Source organism: Sinohyriopsis cumingii, chromosome 4 (genome assembly GCF_028554795.1).
Source record: "Sinohyriopsis cumingii isolate HCF-2022 chromosome 4, ASM2855479v2, whole genome shotgun sequence".
NCBI classification, from domain to species: domain Eukaryota; kingdom Metazoa; phylum Mollusca; class Bivalvia; order Unionida; family Unionidae; genus Sinohyriopsis; species Sinohyriopsis cumingii.
The window spans coordinates 38,486,126-38,513,580 of record NC_142964.1 but is presented as its reverse complement, the minus strand read 5'-3'; the positions used below and the strand labels follow the sequence as shown (position 1 = coordinate 38,513,580).

At 42.2% G+C, this 27,455-nt stretch overlaps 1 protein-coding gene across 1 annotated transcript; it reads right to left on the bottom strand.

Annotated features, from left to right (window-relative positions):
* Nucleotides 1-772: 772 nt before the first annotated feature.
* Nucleotides 773-27,455, bottom strand: LOC149800951 (uncharacterized). Its single transcript, XM_089956758.1, has 3 exons — nucleotides 26,149-27,455; nucleotides 17,327-17,337; nucleotides 773-1,260 (listed from the first exon to the last, which is right to left on the bottom strand). Exons 1-3 carry the CDS (start codon nucleotides 26,478-26,480, stop codon nucleotides 1,103-1,105), a joined length of 501 nt encoding a protein of 166 aa, XP_089812884.1. The 5' UTR covers nucleotides 26,481-27,455; the 3' UTR covers nucleotides 773-1,102.

Sequence of the window (27,455 nt, the reverse complement as noted above, 5' to 3'; positions counted from 1 at the left end):
CTGATTGCGGCATTAAATTTGTACATAAAAACTGCCCCCCGCCGCCCAATATGTCCGCCATATTAAAACAATTGTTATTCAATTATTGATACTCCTGCTTTGGACGGTCATATTAAACGACGGATTATGGACGTTTCGCCCCATGGACGTTTCGGCCCAGGATGTTTCGCCCCACTTCAATGGACATTTCGCCCCACATGGTACATGGACGTTTCGCCCCATGGACGTTTCGGCCCATGGACGTTTCGCCCCACATCATTGGAAATATCGGACATTTATAGAAATTCACAAGCATTACACCATTATCTTCATTTTACTTTAGGGGCCTGCCGTTATGATTTAATTTCATGCCCCATAATCCCATCACTCTCATCCATTTCAATTACATTCAGCGTGCCGTTATATCAAACAATATTTTCCTTTTTTTTTCTTCATTTATGTAATAAGAACTATTGTTAAACTTTTTTTTTAAATGTTGAACTTTACTCATTTGTTTTTCAAGCTCGGGTTAATTGACTTTTTATCTCCTGCCATTTATTGGCATTGTTACTTTGAATTTTGTAAAACTAGCTATAAATCGGGTCCTAATTACTCGACTGAACTGCTGACAGAAACAGTCCAAATTAATGTATTTCATTTCTGTAGCCCGATCGTTATACATTACATCTTTTCAAAGCTGTGCACAGAATTGCCCGACATATCGCGAGCAATGAAAAGACAGGAGGAGGGGCGAGGAATGTTAATTGTAATTAACAATAAAGAGATATAAAAATGGTTTCAGAGATTTATATTTTTGAAATATGAAGCATGTATTTGCATTTTTAAATCAAAACACATCACTAATCAAAATTACATCTCATGACAAGGTATAGGTGTCAAATTATGATGTGCAAAAGTATACTTCTAAACAGCAACTATCTATTATTTCTTTTTTAATGCATGCAAGTAAAACATCAGCTACTGCTATACGAAACTGAAATACAAATATACATATTATCTCTACTGAAGTATAATGTTTTCAACATATGGACAACGCACAAGGCACGTGTATATAAAATATGTCCAGTTTTGGAAAGCAATACTCCGTCCAGCTTTACTGTTGCTATGTCGGACCATACAATCTGGCACAGCATTTAAGCAAGGTGTTCGTGCGGATTTGGTGGTTTCCATACTTCTCCCATAACTTGATAAGGCGACCCTGAACTTTTGTTGTCTGTTTCTTTTGATGTCGTCTTATCTTCCCCTCTTGCAACAGACGAACTACAAGTAGTAAAGTGGGCCACCCTAGCGACAATGGAAATTAGCATTACAGAGACCCCTGGGCCACTCTAGCGACAATGGAAATTTAACATGGAGAAAAATCGTGGGCCACTCTAGCGACAAGGGGAATTAACATGGGGAATAGAGTTTGGGCTTGTCTAGCGACAAGGGAAATTGAACATGGGATTTTTTGTTTGTTTTTTTTTTTTTTTAAAAATTTAAAAAAAAAAATTAAATTTAAATTTAAAAAAAAGGGGTAGGCAATGGAAAGGCTATCTCTTTTCGAGAAATATGGCTGGCCCTGAAAAGGGCCTTTGGGTTTATGTTAATATTAATATTAACATAGATGGCATCTGTCACATCTTCTTCTTCTTCTTAAACTCCTTCTAACTGCCGGTCCATACACAAGTACCCTCTTGAGACATCCTTGTCTTTCTATATAAACTCTCCTCATCCATAGACTAGTATCTGTCCTATCAACAACAGTCCACTTGGACCGGACATACATGAGCATGTCCGTCCTGAACATCATTGTTGACACAAGGGTTGAAGATTGAACGTCGGTCCACATCTTGAGGCTCCGAGAACAGGTGAATCAATACAGTTTACTGCGCTTATTTATAGGGACAGAAAGGATTGAAACGGATTGAGTTCATTCACCAATCCGAACACGCGTTACAAAATTCAGTCAGCCCGCATCCAATCCGAAGAGAGCAGTCTGTGACGTCTGTTGGTCTATATAGATTCGCTAGCGCTTGTGTGCAGTCAATCTATGCGACAGTGATTCAACATGACGGAAACTCAGAAAACGATCCATTGGGGTGCACCAACAGGGGAGACCGCCCAAGGGAACCCGGACTTACTTTCAGAAGAGGTGAATTGGGATTTTGTGGATTTTCTCTCCTCGCAAGAATTTGTTCCGGAACCTTCGTTACCTTCTTCATTACCGCAAGTGGAGAATTTTAGACAGAGACAGAAAGAAGAATTGGAGAAATTTATACAACGACAAAAGGAAGCGGAACAAGCTTTTCTCCTACAGCAACAGCAGCAAGAAGAAGAGGTAAGAAAAAAACAACAGCAACAACAGCAAGAAGAAGTAGCAGCAAAGAAACAAGAGGGTGAAAATCAAACGGTCACGGTACTGTTGGACATTTTAGTAGAGTTAAGAAGTCTGAAACAAATGTATCAGACTTCTTTATTACGACCGAAGAGAATACGACCTTCCCGAGCTAAACACGTCAACCCTGTGACTAAGCCTACCGTACCAACCTTAGTGATTTCAACCCAATCATTATCATCATCATCAACATTACGCAGTCCAGAAGTAGGCCTTGGCCGTGGCAAAGGCTTAAGGCAGTTAAAGTTGATTGCTTAAACTCACCCCTTCACCATGAAGAAAAAGGCCCTTTTCAGGGCCACCCACATTTCTCGAAAAGAAATACAATTTCAATTTGCCAATAACTCAAAAAAAAAAAAAAAACACAAACAGTCCATTTTACCCCTATAGTACGTGTCTTTGTATGAGTGCGTGAGTGTACGTTCTTATTTTAAAATCATAACTCAAAGACACTTACCTTATATCATTAATTTATTCTTTTATCCATTTTTTACAATCCAATTCACAATTCACAACACAACACTTTAATAAAAAGTTCATTGACTTCTTCCTTCTCCTTGTTTAGTCTCTCTGTTTTTTGAATTTCTTCACCGTTTTTTCCTCATTTTCTTCCCTTCTTCTTTTCTTCTTCTCCTGTTTCTTTGCCTCTTGTAAATAGAATTCTCTTCTTTCTTCCTCTTCTTCCTCTGAAGAATCCCTCTCTTCTTCCGAAGAATCCCTCTCTTCTTCTGAAGAATCCCTCTTTTCTTCTGACTCCTCTTGTTTCTTTTTTGGGCAATCTGGAGACCAATGTCCTTTTTCTTTACAATAATAACAGGTATCTTGACTTTTGTCTTTTTTAGTCCCTGTTTTTGTTCTTTTTTGACGGTCTGGACACTCTGAAGACCAATGCCCTTTCTTCTGACAGATATAGCAAGTATCTTGACTTTTATCTCGAAAGGAAGGAGAGTAGTCCGTAGGCTGGTCTGAAGAGAATTTTCTAATGACCCCTCGCAAAGCTCTGACGAAACGTTCCATCTGGTTAGTCTCTTCCATCGTTGTGCTCGGCTTGAGAGTGAAATGAATAGTGAAAGGACAAGACTCACACCCTTTTATATACGCTGGTCTGCTATGACTATAAAGTAGCTCATGGTGTTTGAACTTGAGTCATTTGACTTTTTGCTTTCAAGATGAAACGATCTAATTCATTCGAGAAGAAAGAAGAAGAAGAAAGTAAGAGGCAGAAACGTGATCTATCGCCTCGTACCAGAGCTGAAATCTTGGCACAAATTCATGCCAGTGATTTTGAAGAGGACATGAGTGAACCAGAATTTGAAACCTCTAAACCAAGTTCACCACCCTTAGTCAACCCTGAAAAATACTATTCCATTCGAGAGACGGAAAAGCGCTCCTCTAGAAAATTTAGAACCACGGCTTACACCTACACGGTGAAGTTTAAAGATTTCAAGGCCGACGTACCCTTGGAGAAAGCAGAAGGGTTCATCACCGAGATGTGGGATTCTTTGCTCACCTCACTCAAGCGACAATGTCAACCCAAAGAAGACGATCGCTTGACACTATCCATAGATCACGACGGTTTGAAATCCCCTGTTTGGATCGAGTTTAGCAGACCCGCAGAACTAACCCCTTCCAAAATCATGGACAAGATTCAACACGTACAACAATCTAATGACCAGTTTGACATCACCGATGGTAAAGCCACACTGAAAATGGCCCACGTCTCTCTTCCTCAAGGGACAGGACGCAAAAAGATGTTATTGGTGGACGACCTTCGCAACACCAAAACAAGTCTCGTCCGAATTAACAACCCTCAAGACCAGATGTGTTTAGCCCGAGCCATCGTGGTGGGACGAACCTATGCCAACAAGAACGACACGGTAGAATGGAAAAGAACCTGGAAAACTATTCAACGATCCGATCGAGCCAAACAACGAAACGAAGCAGAACTCCTGTTGCAACAAGCCGGCCTGTCCAAAGACACACCCTGTGGCATTCCTGAGATGCAAAAATTGCAAGATGTCCTAGCTCCACGCTACACCTTGAAAGTGCACCCTCAGGAAATGCGCGGGCCTCTGTTGTTTCGAGGCCAACATTTTAAGGACGGAAAATACATTCATGTTTATTATCACGATGACCATTTCGATACCATTACCAGTATCACTGGATTCCTGGGATACAGATATTATTGTGAGAAATGTGATTATGGTTATAACAATCGAGAGCAACACAAACATTGTGGATGGAAATGCCCAGGATGTTTGGCCTCTCCACCCTGTCTGAGCGAAGAACCAGTGCCTTGTTCGACTTGTCTGCGCACGTTTGTCAGCCCTACCTGTTACCAACAACATCTGAAGACACAAGGTTCACAGAAGAAATGTGCTTGTCAACTCCTGAGATTGTGCCCTACGTGTGGACAAGGCATACTTACCAACAATGCCAAGGCACACGTATGTCGAGGAAAGAAAAAATATCACATTTGTCACCACGTCGTGGACTTGGAACACCAATGCTACGTGCAAAAATACCAACCCCCGCCAGAGAAAGAGGACGGTCACAAGAAGAAAGGCAATTTCATCTTTTTCGATTTCGAATGCATGCTAGAGACCGGCATTCACATCCCTAATTTCTGCGTGGCTCATCGAGCGTGCGAGAAGTGCATTCAAGAACCTATCTTCAGTCATTGCCCTCACTGCAGCAAGATTCCTGGAGGACGTGAAAAAATCTTTCGGTGACCGAACACGTTAGCCGATTTTGCCCAATGGGTTTTAGACCCCGTCGACAAGACGTGGAGCCAAGAGGACATCGAACGTTACGGAGATTGTCATCGTCATGCCACGGTGATGGCTCACAATTTCTCCGGATACGATGGACAGTTTCTTCTCAGATACTATACGGAACATGGCACCGAACGTCCTAAAGTCACTTTGAACGGAGCCAAAATCATTTTCATGCAAGTGGGACAAGTGCAGTTTAAAGATTCGATGAGCTATTTGGCCATGCCTTTGAGTCGAATGCCTAAAACATTTGGAATGACAGAAATGGCTAAAGGGTACTTTCCACACTTTTTCAATACGGAAGCCAATCAACACGCCGTTCTACCCCATTTACCTGAGGCTCACTATTACGACCCCGACAACATGCGTACCGAACAACGAGAAGCTTTCTACGCTTGGTACCAGGCTCACGCTTCGGACCCTTTCGACTTTCAGGAAGAAATGCTAAAGTATTGTCGTTCCGACGTGGACATTTTACGGCGTTGCTGTGGACAATTTCGAGAACTGTTCATGGAACACGGAGGGGTCGATCCTTTGAAAGAAGCTTGCACCATTGCCAAAGCGTGTTCCTTAGTGTACCGTCAACGATTCATGCCTGAAAACACCGTAGCTGTCATCAGCCCTCAAACGACCCACTATGTCAAGCGTCAATACTCGGTCAAAGCCCTACGCTGGTTACATTACTTGTGCGACAAGGAAGATAAATGGATTCAGCATGCCCGCAACGGAGGGGGTGAAAAGACCATCGGAACGTATTCGGTCGATGGCTGGGACTTAGAAAACCCCAAGATCGTGTACGAGTTTAACGGCTGCTTATTTCACGGATGTCCCGTCTGCTACCCTGACCGTGACACTAAAAATCAGTTTTTACAACGGACCATGGAAGACTTGTACCAGGACACTTGTCAGCGTCGCCTAAAGTTAGAACAGCAAGGATACCAAGTGGTGGAAATGTGGGAACACGAGTACGATCACCGTATGAAAACCGATCCCGAGTTTAAACGCCTCGTGGAAAGTTACCAGTTCATGGACCCACTGAACCCGAGGGATAGTTTGTACGGAGGAAGGACCAATGCCACCTGTTTGCTGTACCAAGCCGACGAAGAGGAAGGAGAAGAAATCAAATACTTGGACGTGTGTTCGCTGTATCCCTACGTGTGCAAATATTGTCGCTTTCCTGTAGGACACCCGCAATTGTTCACGGAACACATCGACCTGAAAAACATTCGACAATACGAAGGCTTGATCAAGTGTAAAGTTTTGCCTCCCACGAACCTATACCATTCCGTCTTACCTCACCATTGTCAAGGCAAACTGATGTTTCCCTTGTGCCGTACTTGTGCCGAAACGTGTAACCAAGACCAACCTTGTCAGCACAGCCAGGAAGAACGGGCCTTGACGGGAACCTGGGTTAGCGTAGAATTGTTCAAAGCTCTGGACATGGGATACCAACTGTTAGAAGTGTACGAAATTTGCCACTTTCCCAAGACACAACAATACCACAAGGGTGATCCCAGTCAGAAAGGCATTTTCGCCGACTACGTGGATGCCTTTTTGAAACTGAAACAAGAAGCCAGCGGCTATCCTTCCTGGTGTCACACTCCCGAAGACCAAATAAAATTCAAAGAGAAATACTACGAACAAGAAGGCATCACTTTAGACCACATCGAGAAAAACGAAGGCAGGCGATCGTTTGCCAAAGTGATGTTAAATTGCTTGTGGGGTAAAATGGCACAACGACCGTGTTTACCCAAGACGGAATATTTGACAGAACCTTCCCGCTACTTCCAGATGATTCACGACAAAACCAAATACATGAAACACGTGGACGTCGTTCGAGAGGATTTGATCTTGGTCAATTACGAAGAAGATCTGGACTTTGTACAAGACGACCCTTTTGGAAATGTCATCATTGCGGCTTACGTGACAGCCCATGCTCGCTTAAAATTGTACGAAGCTTTAGAACTGTCAGAAGAACGCGTCCTGTACTTTGACACGGACAGTTGCATTTACATCCATCACCCGATTCAACATCACCCTAACATCGAAGGAGACCGTTTAGGAGCCTGGACAGACGAGCATCCCGACGACAAGATTCTAAGTTTCGTCAGTGGTGGTCGCAAAAATTACGGCTACGAATACCGGGACAAACAAGGAGAAGTGCACACGACGTGCAAAGTGAAAGGACTGACTCTGAATCATCGTACCAGTCGAGTGGTCAACTTTGGGGTATTGAAAGAAGCCTTGCAATCGGGAGAGGATGGAAACTTTAAAGTGACCACCTATCAACCGATCAAGATTGTACGTTTACCCACTCACCACATCGTCAGTCGACCCTTGGAAAAAGTCTATCAAATCGTGTACCAGAAGCGAGTGCGACTTCCCAATCATTTCACCTTACCGTATGGACACGTTGGTATAAAACATTGGTTGTAAGAGGATAGTTACCCCACCAGAAAGATGACTTCGCCACAGCAAGAATCGAGTGAGAAACCCGATGAGAACTCCAAGTTCAAACCCTACCATTTTCCAGTCTTCTTACCTGACTATTGTGATTGTGCCCGTCGATTGGACACGTTTCAGAAATGGCCTACGGATAGGGAAGGATTACCTTCTTCGCATGTTTTAGCTAGAACAGGATTTGTCTACTTGGGACCTGAGTCAGGATTGGGATACGAGGTACAGTGTTTCGCTTGCGAACTGAAGTTACGAATGGATCTATGTATCTATAAAGATTCAGCTATTCTGGAGCATACTCGATGGTCTCCGCATTGCCCTTACCTTTCTATGGCCTTTCCACCCATCACACTACGGTACAATGTTGACGGTACCTTAGAGACGGTACCTTTCAGAACAAGACATAAAAAACGTAAAAAAGGAAAGATGTACAAGCTGGAGACTGCATTGCGACTAGTATAAAAAAGGGGCTATGGTCAAGATCGATAGTTCATTGTGACTACCAAGACCGAGCGAACAAGATGAATACTTTGAAAGAGACATCGTTCCAGTTTGGGGATTGTAAAAAAGTTGTATCTTCCTCTAGTGTGACTAATATTGGATGGATAAGACCCATGCATTGCGACGGAAAATGTCCGGAAGGAAACTGCGATTGTCCATGTGGTTACCATTGTAATTGCGTAACGGAGTTTGCAGACGAGTGCGATTGTGAGCCTTGCGATGGATACGATGCTGTACCTTGTGACCTGAGCGATGCCGTAAAGCATCATGGGAACTTTAGTGTCCCTACCCCTATCATGGAAAGGGATGCTGTGCGTGTCAAACCTGAGGGATGCGAAAGTGATGCCGCTCGTCCTCTTGGACATTTTACTGGGTTTCGTTTTAAAGGGGAATGTTCACCTTCACGTCTACCCCCCTACGGATGTCATCCAGCCCTGAGCAAACTCCTGTTCATGTCACCCAAGCCTCATCGAAACGAACCTGCGAAAAACGAATATTCGTTTCCTGTGCGTTTGTCGGAATACTGCGACTTTGAAAATCGTCTTCAATCGTTCAAAGGAAAATGGCCTAAGTATCTGGGAGGACCGAACCCCGAAGAATTAGCCAGAGCCGGATTTTTCTACTTGGGCGAAGGAGATAAAATCAAGTGCTTCAGTTGCGGTGTGTCACTTCACCACTGGGAACCGCAAGATTCGGCCTACGTAGAACATGCTCGATGGTCACCGAATTGTCATTACTTACCCTTAGTGGGACCGAGACATTGAAGTAACTTACCATGTCGTTGACGAAGAAGAAACCAGTTTGGCTAGGAGTCAAATGTTGGACATCACCGAGACCAGTATTTAAACTTGATTTCAAAAACGATATTGAATCATTACCTAAAGAACTGCAAGAGAAGATTTACAAGGAAGTTTGGCAGGGACTTGCCAGAGTGAACTCTCAATGGGTCACTGTAGAACTTTTGTGCCGTGAAATTCACAAGAGGAAAGTGAAAAAAGTCAACCAGTGTGTTAGATTTCTTTGGGTCAAGTGTGCATTCGTCCTATTATATCACTCTAGACCTTTTACATCAAAAGAGTTCAGTGACATTCTTGGACGTTACCCTGAATGGCAGTGGTCAGAAATTACTCACTATGTGGATTACTTTTGTGAATTGTACGGACTGACCTATTCATGAATACTTTACAAGAGAACATTCGTGCTTTGCCTGTGGAGTTGAGAGAACGCATTTACCGAGAGCTGTTGAAAATACAAGTGAAACGTAAAGAACAATTGCATCCGTTACATCACCAGATCTTTAAGCACTGGTACCTGAATGGTATAAGAGAACTGATTCGTCAGAAATTGTTTCAGTGGTCAGACATTGTTCAATACTTCCAGCCCCCGATGATTCACGTGTTGATCATTTTGGTTACTTCGAGATTCACCTAGAGCAACCCATTGAAGAAGACGAGGTAAAGGATTACCAACATTTGTTACGTGGAATCTACTTAGCGGAAGAGGAAACTTCTAATCGAAATCTGAAGTTCAGGTTACAGTATGCAAGATTTACATTCCCAACTGGAAAACGAACATCACTGGCTAGAAAGTACGTGTATTCTTTTCGAAACAAAGAGACTATAAAAACAGGCTGCTATGCCACGACTTATGTCGTATGTAATCCAACAGATTCCGTGGAAGGAACTCAATGACCATATTCAAACCGTGGATCATTACCGTCGATTATTACAAGAACTGTATCCATTCAATTTGGGACGACAAGTGGTGTGTGTCTTAGTGACTTGTTTTTTGGGATTTCGTTTACCAGCCGATTCTTTGTGGACTCTTTACGATCAGTACTTACCACCTCAATGGCCTTAAATGGTCACGAAAAACTCCTTTTGCTCAAAGCCTTGCGGTTTCATCTGGATTCTTCTCGACCTCAACAGGAAAAAAAGATTCGTCAACTTTTAGCTACCCAAGACGTGTATGACGATGCTTGTGACTTACATCCCCATTGGACAGATGTCCGTGCCTGGAAAGAATGGGGTTTTGAGGCTTGGACCCAAGAAGTGGCCCAGTATGCACGAGAATTGTTCAAGGAAAAAAGTTACTTTTCAACCCGTGTTAGTGACGGTGCCAGAAGAACCCGTCACCCAGGACAGGACTGTCGTGGACAGATCTGAAAGACCCTTTCGGGAGGACACTTGTGTGACCTTACCCCCTACTATAGAACTGGTTAGAACATTACCCAAAACATGTGATTGTTGTACAGACACTTGTGGTTATTCCACGTTCATCGTTATCATGTGCCTTTTATCGTTGTACTTAAGCCTTTGGCTTTTATGCATTTTTGTCTTTCTTATTCATGTTTGAAACATTCAATAAACGTGTTCTGAAAAAAGTATATAAACTCTTGTCTTGTTTGTTTTTCGTGTCACAAGTGACATTTCTCACACCATGGCTACCTCTGCTGTCTCTGCTCCCTCTTCCTCTACTGTCAAAGTCATCGACGAACACTTAGATCGTGCCAGTTGGGAGGCTTTGTATCTTCGCCATCCCTTTAACGTGCTCATTGCTGGACCTAGCGGTTCAGGCAAAACCGAATTCGTCAAACGTTTGATCGAACATAAACATCATTTGATCGATCGGCCCCCTCAACGGATCGTGTGGTGTTACAAAGAGTGGCAATCGGCGTACAGCCTCTTGCGAGAAAGTCAAGGCGATTCCATCGTGTTTGTGGAAGGCATTCCTAAAGAAGACGACGGAATCGTCTCTGACTCCCGTCTAACCCATTTGGTCATTTTCGACGACATGTTAGGAGAAGACGAAGAAGAAATTAAATTGTGGTTTACGCGCAAAGGGCATCACCGTAATGCCAGTGTCGTTTACATCACCCAAAATTTGTTTCAACAAAGTAAAGCCCATCGCACCATCAGTCTCAATGCGCATTATGTGGTCTTGTTTAAAAGCCCTCGAGATAAATCGCAAGTGCAAGTCTTAGCCAAACAGTTAGGAACGCCTTGGCTGACTCAGGCGTACGACGATGCCACTCAAACGCCACACACCTATTTACTCGTCGATTTGAAACCTACGACTCCCGAGGATTTGCGATTTCGTACCCATTTGTTTCACCACTGGTGCCAAGACGGAGGGCCTGTCCTGTACACGTCTCCGTCCTCGACTTCATTTCACTCCCCATCAAAAAATCTATAAAACCCTCAGACCCTTTTTCGTCTGTCTCACACAGTGTGAACATGTCGTCCCTTCAGTCGCATCTTCCCGTCAAATTGATTCGTGCCTTGTATGGCATCAGTCGAGAAAAAAATCCACAAACACGAGCTCGTGTCTTAGAAGCTAGTCTCAAAGAAGTCTTACGATGGTTCACGGTGACGGCACGTCAATTACTCCAAGGAATCATTCAGATTCCTCATCAAACCCAACGCTTTTTCGATCGAAACAAAGTCGCTTTGGTCCAACTGGCCGATCCCCGCATCGACACTCAAACCAAAAAACAAATCATTTTGAAACCTGGAGGGAGCGGTACTCTAGGAGGGGTCATCATTCGCTCACTCTTAAGATGGGATCCTAATGCCCCCAAAGTTATCCCCAAGACAAAAGTCCAACGAAGCCCCAAGAAGAAAAAGAAAAAGACCAAGTCCCCAAGAAGAATAACTTCTCCAGTGGCAGGACCCTCCTCTTACCAGACACCACCCCGGAAAAAGAAAAGAAGCCCCCAGAAAAAGAAACAGAGAAAAAGTCCTCAGAAAAAGAAAAGTCCACAGAAGAAAACTAGTCGCAAGAGAGGCACTTCGGCCAGGACGCAGCCTTACACTCGCAAACCACGACCTGCCACGGCAGTGACTGCGTCTCCGGCATCCTCACGTTTGTCCACTTCTCCGTTGATGACACCAGGAACTGAAGAGTACTTGGAGACGTTGATCACACCAAGAACTTCTCCGTTGATGACCCCCAAAAGAACTTCCCCAGTGGCAGGACCTTCCCATTTAGCGGCAGTGGCTGCTGCTCACAAAGTACCTTCTCCCAAAATCAAAGTCCATGAAAGATCGGGCATGTTACAAAGTTTACTGGATTTGTCCAAGCAAGAACTGGTTCGATTTAGTCCGTTGCGTACCCCTGCACGACGTGTCATGCCTGTCCTCAAACTGATACGACGTAAAGACAATCAGTGGCGACGCGTTCCAGTATAAAAAAGACCTGTGACCAAGTCGGGGTATCAGTGAACTTGTAAAAGATGTCACCTCCAAGAAGCCACAAAAGAAAGAGACAAAAACAGACGCGTCATCCGACAAAGCGCTTAGCCAAGCATCGACGTTACCCTAAAAAAAGACACAGTCGTTCCAAGAAAAAGAGGCGTCAACAAAGGGGAGGATTCCTTGGCGATTTTGGGAAAAACATTGTCACCTTTATGACAAAGCGATAGTCCCAAAAAAAAAAGATAAAAGGGTGTGTGTTAAGTCATCGACGTCAGTGTCTGTTCGGTGAATGTCCCGGAACCCACAAGCAAAGATGTCACCCTCCAGAAAACCCCAAGGAAAGAAAAGAAAAGGACTACCACCACGTTTAGCCAAACATGGGGACATGTTATCTGTCCTGTCGAAAGCTTCTTCACCTCTACGAAAAAAACTCATTCAAACGGCCTCCAAAGAGGTCATCGATACCGTGTGCGAATGCTGTTTGAACGTTTTGAAAGGCACGATCCCTTTGTCCAAACACCAGAAACAATGCTTAGGCAAACATCGTCACGTTCTTCGGAAAATGGTTCAAAAAAAAATTCCCATTCGTCAAAAAAAGAAGATGTTGGTTCAACGTGGAGGCATTTTACCTCTCTTGTTAGGCCCCATACTGAAAGGAGTCTTGGGAACCATGTTGGGAGGACTGGTGGGAGCAAGATAAAAAGGCCCTCGGAAGTCCCAAGATCTCAGAATTCACCCCTGACAACCCCATGGAAGGACGAAAACTAGCTTTAGTGCCTTACAAACGATGGATGGAATACCATCGGTGGCAAGAACAACGCACCCCGCATTTACCTCCCAATCCCAATTTGAGCGAGATGTCCCAGTTACAACACGAATTGCAATCCTTGATGGATCGCCAAGATTTGTCCGAAACAGAAAAATCGCAAAAGTACGGTCAACTCTTGCAAAGACTGCAACTCTTTCACCAGAAAGCTTTAGACGAAACAGCTTTACCCACTCTAAAAGATTTTAAGACCTTGATGAAAAGTCCAGCACCATCATCATCATTACCACCACCACCACTTCCATTCCCAAGGGTCACCAGAGATGCTACCCCACAAAGACCTGAGGAAGAAGAGATGCGCGAAGTGTTTCAAACACCGTCAGCAGCTCCCATTTCGAGTAAGATTGCAGCATCCTTGTTGACCCCGTCCCCCACACCCCAACGAGAAGAAATGAAAGCTTGGGTTAAAAAGATGATGTCTACGCCTCCTTCGACAGAAGTGAAAAAGAAAGAAGGGAAACCAGAAGCGAAAAAAGAAAAGAAAACCAAAGCCATTCCATTGCCACCTCCACCACCACCACTACCTTCGACTTCTACTCCCGTAGCCCATCGGACACGTAAATCCGTTTCCAAACCACCCTTTCGACCCACCCAAAGTAGCATCACCGAAGAGTGGGTGACTTATTAACACACCAACACAAAATAAAAAATGGAAAAAGTCTTAGCCAGCATTTACTACGATCCCTCGCATCCTGCAGGTTACGCAGGAGTTCAAAAATTGTATCGTGCTGCCAAAACGCGACTGAAAAGTCTCCGTTTACCTCAAGTGCAACGATGGTTACAAGAACAAGCTACCTACACTTTACACAAACCCATTCGACGCAAGTTTGCCAGAAGTCGCACCCGAGTGGAAGGCATCGATCATCAATGGCAAGCCGATTTAGCCGATGTCTCTCATTTGGCCAGCTACAATCGTGGTTACAAATATTTGTTTTGTGTCATCGACGTCTTTTCCAAATTTGCCTGGGTCGTGCCCTTGACTTCCAAATTGAGCAACGAGTTAGTGCGAGCCCTGCAACGGGTGTTGAAACAAAGCGGTCGTCACCCTCTTCGATGGCAAACGGACAAAGGCACCGAATTTCTGAACCAAGCTTTCGAAAAAGAATTAAAGAAACGTGACATTCATTTTTTTACCACCGAGAATCCCGAAACCAAAGCCAGCATCGTGGAACGTTTTCAACGCACTTTGAAAGAACGCATGTGGAAATATTTTACGCATCACCACACTCTGAAGTACATCGACATCTTACCGCACCTGGTGCAAGCGTACAACCAATCTTACCATCGAAGCATCGGACGTGCCCCGCAAGACGTGACTCCCGACAACGAAGTGCTGGTGTTCGAGCGCCTGTTTGGTACGTCCCCGACGAGGGCTGTCCCCAAGAAAAGTGGAGAGTTGACCGTAGGAGATTGGGTGCGCCTTGTCAAAACCAAACGCACTTTCGACAAAGGTTACTTACCTAACTGGACGACCGAATTGTTTCGCGTCACTGGACAAGTGCATGGCCGTCATCCTGCCGTCTATAAATTGGAAGACATGAACGGAGAAGTGCTCAAAGGAACGTTTTATTTGCCCGAGTTACAACGTGTCACCAAAAAAGAAGACGACGTGTACGACATCGAAAGCATTCTCGAACGCAGAACCCGTAAAGTGGGCAAACGACGTGTCAAAGAAGTCAAAGTACGTTGGAAAGGATATCCACCCAGTTTCGATTCTTGGATCGACGCTTCGCAAGTCATCGACTATAAAAAGAAGAAGTGACCATCATGCCCTTTCACACAGCAGACGCAGCTACGTCGACCAGTCCTTCTTCACCTAGTTCTTCTGTGCAAGATTTACAAAAACAACCCTTGTGGGTGTGGTGTAGAGAACGTGTGCCTAAAACGCACATCGTCTTTTTCTGCCAAATCTTCGTGGTGTATTGTGTCATCAGGGCAGCCATTGCCAATCTGAGTTTGCAACAAGGAGACAAACAATTGTGGACCATTTTATTGAGCAGTTGCATCGGTTACCTGCTTCCCAATCCCTCCCTGAAATTCTCCTCGAACGGGAACGTTGTGTCCAGTCCCAGTGCCAGTCACCACTCCAACCACAACCAGAACCCCATTTTGGGCGGAGACACGCCTCTGACGTCCAGTAATATCCCCTCGGACAGCCACAGAACTCTGGAATTATGAGTCACCAAAACCAATTTTACTTAACCTTACCCAGTGACAGTTCCATGGAGGTGTTTCCCAATAACACGTTGTGCTGTTACACGGCTAAATTACCTCAGGCCATCCCGTTAGATCACGAAGCCCATTGGGAAGTGGCTTTGGTGGAAATGATTCACCCTACACAAATCCAAAACATCACTGAAACTGAAAACTTTTTTGAGGTCGAAATCCTGAACCAACAATTACAAGAAGCCATGAATGAAATCGGGTTTTCAGGGATCACAAAACAAGCCAGCAATCCAGCCTTCAGTATCTACACCTCGAAATTTCCGGCAGGGTTTTATTTTAGTGGCCAACATTTGGTGGATACCATTGCTTCCAGGTTCGAGTCAGCCTTTGGCAAAGCCCTGAACAGAATAAAAAAAAGTGTCACCCTGGACTACCATAAAGTGGCTCGTCGCTTACTGATGAAATTTCAGGACACCCAAATATTGTCCCTCAGGTTCAATGGTCGTTTGTTTGAAATTTTGGGTGGACATGCAGAAATGGTCGCAAACAATTGGAGCCCAAAGATAAACAGTAATATGGATTTTTACAGAGCTTTTGGAAACCCGGTAGAACTGAACCAAGGACTGAATTTGATCTTTGTGTACTCCGATGTGGTGGAGTACAACGTGGTGGGACACACCTCCGTGCCATTACTGCGTGTCATTCCTTTCAAAGTGGATAGTACCACGACCAATGACCAGGAAGGTGGAAACACTTACCACGTCCACCGGGAATTTGTGCATCCTCACTATTTGCCTGTCAGCAAGTCGTATTTGGACACGGTCAACATTGCTATAAAAGGAGATTTGGGGCAAAATATTCCATTCACCAAAGGAAAAGTCACGGTGAAACTCCATTTTCGAAAACGGTTCTCTCACGATTCGTAAGTAAGTCATGTATCCAGTGTACCGAGGGGTTGCACGACAGCGAGGACACGGTTTAGGAGACATGTTAAAATCGGCCTTTCGTTCGGTGGCCCCGATATTGAACCGATGGTGACACGCGGATTGCACGCCTTGAAAGATGCGGCACTGACGCAAGGCAAAGAATTTCTCCAAAATGTCATCATCGACAAACAAAACCCTAAAGAAGCCTTCATGAGGGCAGGTAAAAATGTCTTGCTGCAAACGGGCAAAGACATTTTGGGCCGACGAGACACACCTATAAATGCCCTGCATGCTTCCGAGTCAGGCATTCAGCAAGGACAAGGCAGAAAGAGACGACGAAGAAAACACCCTTTCACCAGACTTCAAGCGAGAAAGGCCAAGAAAAGAAGAACCGTTCGAGACTTAGACGTTTTCGATTATTGAGAAAGAACAGAACAAAAAATGATGCACCGAGAGTCTTGCGCCTGTTCCAAGACGGAACTGGATCTGTTTGCCATGCCCCCCACCATGATGACGATGCAAGAGTCCCAGTGGGTGGAATTTCACCCCGTCTCCTCACTGGCCGATTCCGCTCACATCGAGTTTGAAATCAAGGGACAGCCCGAAGATTACATCGATCTGAATAGCAGTTACTTGTACTTGAAAGTCAAAGTTCTAGATAAGGATGGAAATGCTATAGACACTGAGCCAGTAGCTCCCGTCAACAATTTCATGCATTCCTTGTTCAGCTCAGTGGACTTGTACTTGAATAACAAACTAGTCAGTAGCAGCATGGATACTTACCCTTATCGTGCCTACCTGGAAAATCTCTTGACGTACGGAATAGATGCCAAGAACACCCATCTTAATGCCTGTGTGCTATGGGAACCTGACGATGCAGGCCAGTTTGAAGAATTCGAAATTATTACAACTGATAAAGATAAACCATACAATGAGGGATTTACAGAACGAAGAAACAAAATCAAAGATGGAAAGAGTTTAGAACTGATGGATCGTTTGCATTTGGACATGTGGTTGCAAGAGAAATATTTGCTGAACGGGGTCAATGTCCGCCTGAGACTGAATCGTAGCCGTACCGCTTTCCATTTGTTGGCTGATACTACTGCTGGAAATCCTAAAAGCAAAATCGAGGAGGCCAAACTCTACGTACGACGCGTGGAAGTGTTACCTAAAGTAGGTAACGACATCAGTCAGACGTTGAGCAGAACGACCGCCAAGTATCCCATACGACGCGTGGAAGTGAAAACGTTCACCATTCCCGCTAACCATCATTCCATGATCGAAGATCATCTGTTTCAAGGACAGTTACCCAAGCGTTTAATCCTTGGTATGGTCTCGAATTCAGCCTTCAACGGAGCCTTCGCTGAAAATTCTTTTGAGTTTAAACACTTTTTTGTGAAGAAAGTCGAAGTCAGTCGCGATGGCAAGACCTTGTGTACCAGACCTTTCGAACCTGACTTTGATTCCACAAAAATGAATTACTTGAGATCGTACTTGTCCCTGTACGAAGCCACCGGCCAGTTAGGAACCAACACCAGTCACGGCATTACGTACGACGATTACGCAGGAGGCTATGCTTTGTGGGCTTTCGATTTCACTCCAGACCAAGGCAGCGACGAGGGACATTTCCATCCTATAAAATCAGGCCAGATTCGTGTGGAACTTCAGTTTGCAGATAAACTACCAGCGACAGTGAACGTCATCCTGTATGCAGAATTCGATAATACCATAGAAATCAACAGTTTGAGAGAAGTCATTCTAGATTATTAGAAGTCATGGAAGATTGTTATCCCCCTTTACCTAGTGGAGAAACTTTGGACATGGAATGTGAGGAGACCGTGGAAGGAGAAGAATCTCAAGACAAAGACGAAGAAGTGATCGTGATGAAGTCGAGATGGCCAGAACAAGAAGCCCATTTAGTCTCCTGTTTTGCCAAACACTTGGTCGACAAAATGACGGAATTGATCAAGAAAAATTGTTATGGATGTCAAAACGATCATCCCAGTCAAATTCAACACGATAAATGCCTGATGTTGAGTCAAGAAGAAAAATTGGACGAGTATCTGGACGAAGCTTGGAGTCTCATCTCGAACAAAGACGTGTTGCACCAGTGGTATAAAGACTTGCGTGAACATTCTTGTCCACCATTAACCACTCAAGATATCCATCGTATCGAAGCTCTCCTGAATCAGAGTGAGGAAACAGAACGAATAACCGTTTATTCGTCAGACATTTTCAAGCAAAAAGTCAGGATCGAATTGACGACTTATTATTACCTGTGAAGAAGAAGAAAAAAAAGCACACACAAATCAATGGATACCTGGGAACTTTATTACCTTTTGAACCACAGTTCGTATACGGCTTCTTGGAATCCTGTCGTCTGTGCTAAAGATGAACTCCCTCATCGCAAACCTAAAGACCATCAAGCTTACGTGATCAACACGGACGACAGTCATCTGCCAGGAACCCACTGGGTAGCCGTCTACTTTCCTCAAGAAGGATGTGTGGAATATTTCGATTCGTACGGATTGCCCCCTTTGGAAGACGATATTATCGACTTTATGAGAAGAAATGCTCAAACCACCCGATTCAATAATGTGAAATTACAAGGCACAGATTCCTTGGTGTGTGGACAATACTGTGTGTATTTTCTGCATCATCGCAGCCTAGGCTATTCCTTAGAACATTTAGTGACTCATTTCGATCCTCGTTCTTCTGCTAGAAATGATGTGAAAGTAGATCGATGGTTTTGTGACCATTATGCTTATCTTTTGTCTCAAGCTAGGAAACGTAGTGTCCATCAATGGCCTAATGATTTCCAACAGTGGAAATCACAATTTCATTCACAACGTTGTCAACCCTGTTTAAAGTAGATTGTCCATTGAGAAAAAATGTTTGTGATTTGAAAAAAATTGTTTGATGTTATAGTGTTGGATTATTGTTAAAAATGTTAGAAATGTTGTTGTTTAGTGTTAAGTGATTTTTGAATAAAAAATGTTGTGTTTTGAAAAAAATGCCTTTGTCTTTTGTTTAGCTATAAGAATGTTGGATTGATACTCTTTCATTTCTTACTATCCCTCTCATGAACGTTGCGGCTCGAAAACTGTGTGGGATGTTTTCCTTCACGTCCGCGCTTTGACTTTAAGAACCGGGGTTGTTTCCAGTCTAACCATCCATTGTTGACTCATCCTCCTACGAAGATGTGCTCCAAACTAGCTAAGCTCAACGAAGCCTACGTGAATTTGCATAGGGTCAGACACAGTCTGATACCGAAGCCAGAAGAAATAGAGAATGTGAGAATGTCAAAAATCACTGAAGACCTGATAGAAGAGCTCTTCAGAGAAGAAATGAACAGAGAGAAAGAAGAATGGACAGAGAAGTACAGACTTCAGAGACAGCAGCAACAGCAGCAACAACAACAGCAGCAGCAACCTGAAGCTGACAGAGGCTTTGTCGATTGCCGTATCGACACCAAAGAGTTCTTCTTTTCTTTCCGAAGAAGCAGACCTATCGCCAGAAAGTCTATCCTCAGAGGACATCGCATTCTTAGAAACTAAAAAAAGAATGCCATAGCAAACAAAAAACAGCCCTTTTCAGGGCTACCCAATACTCTAGAAAAGAAATAACAATCGATTTGCCAATGTGTGTAGGTAGAGTAGTGTGAAAATAAACACTAACTCTTTATTGATAGTGAGAGTGTATGTGTTTGTGTGTTTGTAAGTTAGTTAGTTAGTTAGTTGGATTATAGTGGTTTTCGTTCTTTTGAACATGTACCACTTTTTTATTCACGCACTGCGTGATTTTTAATTACTCCTGGGGGAAGGAAAAGGAGCCTCATCCCCCAGGCTTTTATGTACTCAAAGAGTACTTTTTAATTTAGCCACTCAGGTGTAGGACTAACTAGTCCTTAACAACCTGACTGAAAGGCTAATAGACATGAGTGGGAATAGTCACACCACACACTCGTGTTTTTTAGTTGGATTGAAATGCCCCAGGTGTCAAACCAAGCAGTGTGTGACTCCCGCCACGATTGGTCGGCAGCGATGACGTCACATTAGGACACCCGGTCTTGTGGCATTGACGAAGTGGCCCGCTTTTTTGATATCATCAATTGCCTTCCCCAGTCCGATATTCCGGTAGACAGAGCCTTCCTTTTTTCCACTCTGTTTAGGTGGTGCAGGTTCATCAGCTTCATCGCCACTGGATGATGATACTTCCAGGGCCGCTGCCAGCGTGGAAGTTTCAAATTCTTCAGTGTCGTCTGCCAACATTGCCTGGATTTGGCTGAGTATGTTAGTAGAAATAGCTGTGGAAGCTTGATTTAAAAGTTCAGCCAGATGTTGTTTAAGAGACAAGGAGACGGTTAGGAGTATTTTTTTTTTTTTTTTTTTTTTTATTTTTTATTTTTTTATTTTTTCGTTTTCTTTTTTTTTTTATTCATGAATTCCATATTTATTTTGATTCCCTATCTTATTGGTTTGGAATGAAAACTTGTTTTATGGTTGTTTGTATGTTATTATGGAGTCCTGTTTTAATTAATTCCTATTTTCCTATTTTAATTTTTTGTGGCCTTAATTGGTTTTTATTATTCGGGCTATGAACGGCTGTGTCAGTTTGTGAACCTACGAGACCTAGCAGGCCGTCATAATTCCCAAACAGTGATTTTGTAATATTCGTCCTTAACTGGTTTTTATTATTCGGGCTATGAACGGCTGTGTCAGTCTGTGAACCCACGAGACCGAGCCGGCCGTCATAATTCCCAAACAGTGATTTGTTATATTTTTAACTGGTCTTTGATTTACTTTCTTAGATTTTTTTGAATAGATTGGATTCGTGTATAAAACTTATGATATTTTTGAATGTTAGATTAATATTGGGGTTTGTGTTCATCAAGAATTCTGGGTATGTTGTAGGGGATCCAATTTTATGCTGTTTAACTTTAAACTTAGCCCTTTCTTTTTCAAGTGTATGGCAGTTGTTAAAAATATGCTCTATGTCTTCTGGGACCCTGCAGTGATAGCAGTTAGGGTTATGTGGTTGTGGTCCTATGTACTGTCCGAAGCTGTTAGCCAGCTTGGTTTTGCCCGTGAGTATTCTATTTATGAATTTTTGTTCACTTCCTTTTGTTTTGGGTGGTTTCCTATTTCTACATACTTCTTTAATGATGGTTTTTAGTTTCCTGCCTTGAGTGCTTGTGTTCCATAATTCCTGCCATTTATTATCAATGAGGGTTTTAGATATGCTATTGAGTTAGCATATGCTATAATCTAGGTTGATGTGAGTGGTTTCGTTTAGTTTTTGTTTAGCTGTTATATCTGCCATATCGTTACCTGGTATGTTAATATGGGATGGTATCCACATAAATTCTACTTGTAAGTTATTATTGTTCAGTATTTTTAACAATAAATTGGTTTGCCTAAGATAGTTTTCTCTTGATTTGGTGTTGTTATTAAGTATTGAGTTTATGACGCTTAGCGAGTCACTTATTATTACCGCTTGGGGTATTTTGTTCTCTTTGATCCATTTGAGTGCTTCAAGTATGGCCCAGAATTCAGCTGTGTATATAGAGCAGAGGTTAGGTAGTCTTCGTCCTACTTTAATGTTAAGTTCGGGGATTACGTAAGCTGCTGCTGTTCTGGGTGGTTCTGTAATTTTGGATCCATCAGTGTAAATCTTAATGTAGTTGCAATATTTTGAGTTGATTTCTTCTGTACAGATTGTGTTTAGTTTGAGTTCCTGTTCGTTTTTATTGCCATATTTCGTAATGAGGGTGTTAACTGTGGGGTTGATATTTATCCATGGTTCTTTGTCATAGTGATTTGCAATTTCTGCTTGGAGTTTGTCTATAGGAAGTTGTTCAACTAATTGATGGACTAATTTCCCTGCTGGTATGTTTTGTGATAATTTAGTTCTAAAAGGTATGTTGCATTTATTTATAGCTAGCCGGGTGGGGTGTGTGTCGGGGTGTGTTGTTAGCCTGGCTGCATATCTGAGGGTGAGTTCTTGTCTTCTAAGGTGGAGCGGCAGTTCTCCAGTTAAGATTTGAAGTTCCACTAGTGATGTGGATGGTAGTGCACCAGTGCAAATAATTAGGGCCTTTCTTTGTATGCTATCTAGTTTTTTTAGGTTATTTTGCGGTGCCGAGTTGTAAATTTGGCATCCGTAATCTAGTTTAGATCTAATTAACGATTTATATAAAGCTAGTAAGGTTTCTTGATTGGATCCCCAGGTGGTTCCTTTAAGGGTTGTAAGGAGGTTAAGGTCTTTATTGCACCTTTTGACTAGTTCGTTTATGTGGTGTCCCCAGTTTAGCTTGGAGTCATAATGCATTCCTAAAAATCGTGCTACATTTACGAATTTAATTTCTTGATTTTGGATGGTGAGTTTGGGAAACTGATTTTGTAATTTACGTTTGGTGGTGAATAATACTGCTATGGTTTTTTCATGGGATATTTTGAAACCCCATTTATCAGCCCATTTCCCTATTTTGTTTAAACTTGTTTGAATATCGCTGATTACTTTGTGGTTGGAGGGGTTTCCTGCTCTCCATAATCCACTATCATCAGCAAATTGTGAGAGTTCAATTAGTTTTGATGTTAAGTTGGTGTCCAAGTCATTAATCATGATGTTGAAAAGGGTTGGGCTGAGTACGCTCCCTTGTGGTGTACCGTTTTCAAGTGTGTGTGGTTCAGAGTAGGTGTCGCCGACTCTGGTTGATATTTTACGGTCAGCGAGGAAGTTTTCAATGAATTTAAACATTCGACCTGTGATGGCGTAGTGGTTGAGTTTGGCTAATAAGCCTTTGGTCCATACAAGGTCGAATGCCTTTTCGAGGTCAATAAATACTGCAATTAAATTCCTATCAGCTTTGCGTTTGGAGTTGAACGCCAATTTAATTGCGGTTTCTAATCGTATTAGTTGATCCGTGGTGGATCTTTTGTTTCTAAATCCGCATTGATTATCGGAGATTAAATTATTGCTCTCTAGGTGGTGTTTGAGTCGGTTGGTGACTATGGTTTCCATGATCTTACAAATGTTGTTTGTTAGGGAAATGGGTCTGTAGGAGCTAATATCGTTAGGGTCTTTTCCTTGCTTGGGTATTGGAATTACTATTGCGTGTTTCCATTTATCGGGTAGTTTGCCTGAGGTCCATATTTGGTTTAGTAATTTAATAATTGTTTGTTTAATGTTATTTGGGATATTTTTGTATATTGTGTATCCTATTTGATCTTCCCCTGGGCTAGTTTCGTTTTTGGTTTTCAATGCTAGGTCCCATTCGTAAGTTGTAATGTCTTTATTTAGGTTCGAGACTTTGGGACCGAGGTCTTTAAAGAGATTACTATGGGTTCTTTCTACTTTGTCCCTATGTAATTGAAATGCTGGGGTGTGGTTGGTGTTGCTACTCATATCTGAGAAATGCTGAGCTAGTCGGTCAGCCTTTTCTTTATTAGTAATGGCTCCAGCTATTTTTGGAGTGGTGTTAGTTGTCTTTCCTCTAATTGATCTAATCTTATCCCAGACTTGTTTGGTACTAGTTGTGATATTGATATTCGTGCAGTAATTATGCCAAGTTGATTCCTTTGCCTGTTTAATTATGTTTTTAAGGTTTTTCTCCTTTTGTTTATATATAGTGAAATCAATAGAGTTTTTAGTGCGTTTGAATTTATTGAGGGCTTTTTTCTTATCAGTGATGGCTTGTTTGCATTCATCATTCCACCATGGGACTCCTTGTTTATGTGGGTTACCACTGGTTTTGGGTATGTTAGTGGTGGCTGCCTTTAGTATGGTATCAATCAGGTCTTCGTAATATTTATTAATATTATCATTTTCTATGTTTTTGGTGTCTATTTTGCTTAGTGTTTCATTAAATGAGGTCCAATCTGCTTTTGAATATATCCATCTAGGGGTTATTTTTAGCGAGTTGTATTGGACCGTCATCTGCAGGGTGACTATTACTGGAAAGTGGTCACTGCCCAAGGGGTCAGTTTGATCCACTCTCCAGTCCGCCACCTGGGTTATTGATGGCGAGCAAATGGTGAGGTCGATGGCGGACATGAGACCGTTTTCTGGGTTAAGGCGTGTTTTTGTACCGTCATTTAAAATGGCTAAGTTAGATTCTGTGTTTGTAAGTGCTCAAGTACGTTGGTGTGGATAGTAGATTAATATGATGTTTTTTTTGGGTGTTTGAGGTGTATATTTGGGGTTAGATTGGATTGCTTTGCGTATGTGGATAGTCTATTGAAGTGATTTATAAAAAATTTTAAAATAGTGATGGGTAGCATAAAAAAGTGAGTGAGTGTTTCTTTTAGGTCCGCGCGTTGTTTTTTTTTGGTCATGATCTAGGTAAGATGAATTTTATGTTTTTAGGGGGATGTTTTCCTTCACGTCCGCGCTTTCAGTATAAATTAAAAACTAATCGTCAGTTGGGCCCATCGTCGACCTGTTAACAGCAAGACAATGAATACAAGGATTGTGAAGCTGCTAGAACTCCAGATGCACCTGGAATATGCCAGGCGCATAGTAAACGAACTATCAGCGGAGGCTATCGTAGAAGAAGCAAGAATGAAGAAAGAAGAGGAGGAGAGAAGAGAGAGGGAAGAAGAGGAAAAGAAAAGAGAAGAGAGGATGTCGTTCAATATTCCCGAGACAGAGGATTGGGGTGTTGAAGCGAATCATCCTCCCTCTGCGCTCCCCAGAAGAAAGGTGAAAGAAGACTGGGGAAAAAGATGCGTGTGTGGCGCAAGGCCAGGAAGGTGCAACCATTAGATAGGTGCATCTGGAGTTGAAAAAAACCAACAGCCCTTTTCAGGGCTACCCAATACTCTAGAAAAGAAATAACGATCAATTTGCCAATGTGTGTAGGTAGAGTAGTGTGAATATAAACACTAACTCTTTTTTAATGGTGAAAGTGTATGTGTTTGTGTGTTTGTGTGTTTGTGTGTTTTTTTGTTTGTAACCGTTAACGTAAGTTTGTGTGAATAGTAGATTATGGGTTTATTTATTGATTCTTAGCGTATGTAGAGAGTATAGTTGTGGTTATATTATATGAAATGAGAAAGTAGGGGGATGTTTTCCTTCACGTACGCGCGATGTTAGGTCATGATCTAGGTAAGATCAATTTTATGTTATTAGGGGGATGTTTTCCCTCACGTCCGCGCTTTCACTATAAGAACCCACAGTGTTCGTTGTTCAAACCATTCTGCAAAGAATAAAAAGAAGATGGCGTCAAACCAAATGGACAAAATACAAACCTTGCAAAACGTTTTAGACAACTTAGGAATAATGGAACAGATGCTAATAAGACTCGTTGAAGACCATTATTCCTATAGTCCCCATCGTGTAAAGATGGAAATTAATAACTTAAGAAAAGCAAAGGACAAGATTAGTGGTGTCATGAAAGAGATAAAGGAGGAGAAGGAGGATGAAGAGGAAAGAATAAGAATACGCAAATGGAACGAAAAAATTGAAAAAGAAGAAGAAAATGAAAAGAGGAAGAAAGAAGAGGAGGAAGAGAAGAAGAAAGAAGAGGAGGAGAAGAAAAAAAGAAAGGAAAGAAGAGTGTAGGAGATAAAATAAGAACTTGGTGGAGAAAAAGAAGAAATTAGAAGCAGAAGAAGAAAACCCAAAGGCCCTTTTCAGGGCCCCCATATTTCTCGAAAAGAGATAGCCTTTCCATTGCCTACCCCTTTTTTTTAAATTTAAATTTAATTTTTTTTTAAATTTTTAAAAAAAAAAAAAAAAACAAACAAAAAATCCCATGTTCAATTTCCCTTGTCGCTAGACAAGCCCAAACTCTATTCCCCATGTTAATTCCCCTTGTCGCTAGAGTGGCCCACGATTTTTCTCCATGTTAAATTTCCATTGTCGCTAGAGTGGCCCAGGGGTCTTTGTAATGCTAATTTCCATTGTCGCTAGGGTGGCCCACTTTACTACTACTACAGATCCAACTTCTCTGGCTTCCTTATAAAGTAAAGTTATGAGGAGATAGAAAGGCAAATTTCCCTTTCTTGCTCTCCTGTTCATACGATTATGCCACCCTTCCACATCATTATTGGATCGGATGCTTCTGCCATAAACTGACCAGGAGTCAACAGTCCATATGTCATTGTGAATCCAGGTGTCTTCCACATATCGTAGGAATGACTGCACATTCACTGCCTCTGGATCAACTCTTCGTTGTAATTCTGCAAATGACGGTGGTATGTCGTCTGCTGGTAATAGGGGGAGCGCGAAAACCTTTCGCAGAAGTTTGTACATACTGTCGTGTTCCTGATAGACCCGCTAGAATTGGAAACGAAAATACAATTATTTTTTAATTAAAAAGAAAGAATTGGGATGAACAGATTTATGCATCATTGTTGCCCATAAACTCGTTCACTTGTTAAATTCTATCCAGCCTGTAATTAGAAATGTCTGAACTTGTCAGAAAATGTTGAAAACATACAAGCAAATATAGAGAAAACCAAGTTTAACTATACCGAATATGGTATTTAAACATAAAGACGTATGCAAGCACCCGTACGATTCTAATAAATAAAATAACATTCACCTTGTCGAAATATCCTCTTTATTGATAGAAATCGACGTCGAATTTCGCGTGCTCTCCATCTGCCCCCGTGCTGTACCGGCATACATTTCAAATCTGTCAGATGTATTTGGTATGCCGCTTAAGTCCATTTCGACATCGTAGCCATCTGCCTGTAAACAGTATTAATATTTAAATATTATAATAGTACACATAAGAACGTTTACTAGAATGGAACGTCGTGTAGCCCAAGAAAAACAACGAAATATTTGATACAAGAAAAATTATTTTTACTAATCTTCCAGCATTTGTGATAGGGAGAATGTAGGCAGCGATCCACGTTTTGTTCGCAATTTGTATTTAACCGTAGCTTAAGTACATCGAATGCGAATGGGAACCAGCTACTGTAACATGTCTTTATTCTTAAAATATTTTGTTTGTAATGAAATCTTACCTCAGGTTTAGAACTGCACAGGTCACTCACAAACTGAAAAGATATCTTTTTACGTCTAAGGAGACCATACTTGTAGCTTGATAAACCTGTAAATAGAAACCATTTCTTAGTATCATTTAGTTAATTCTATCTACGTCTTATGATAACATTTATTTTGAAAGACATTGGATATACTGAAACAAGAACAATAACATGCGAGAAAGGGTCACTAGATACATAAAATTATTATAAAAAATGTATTTATTTTGTTATG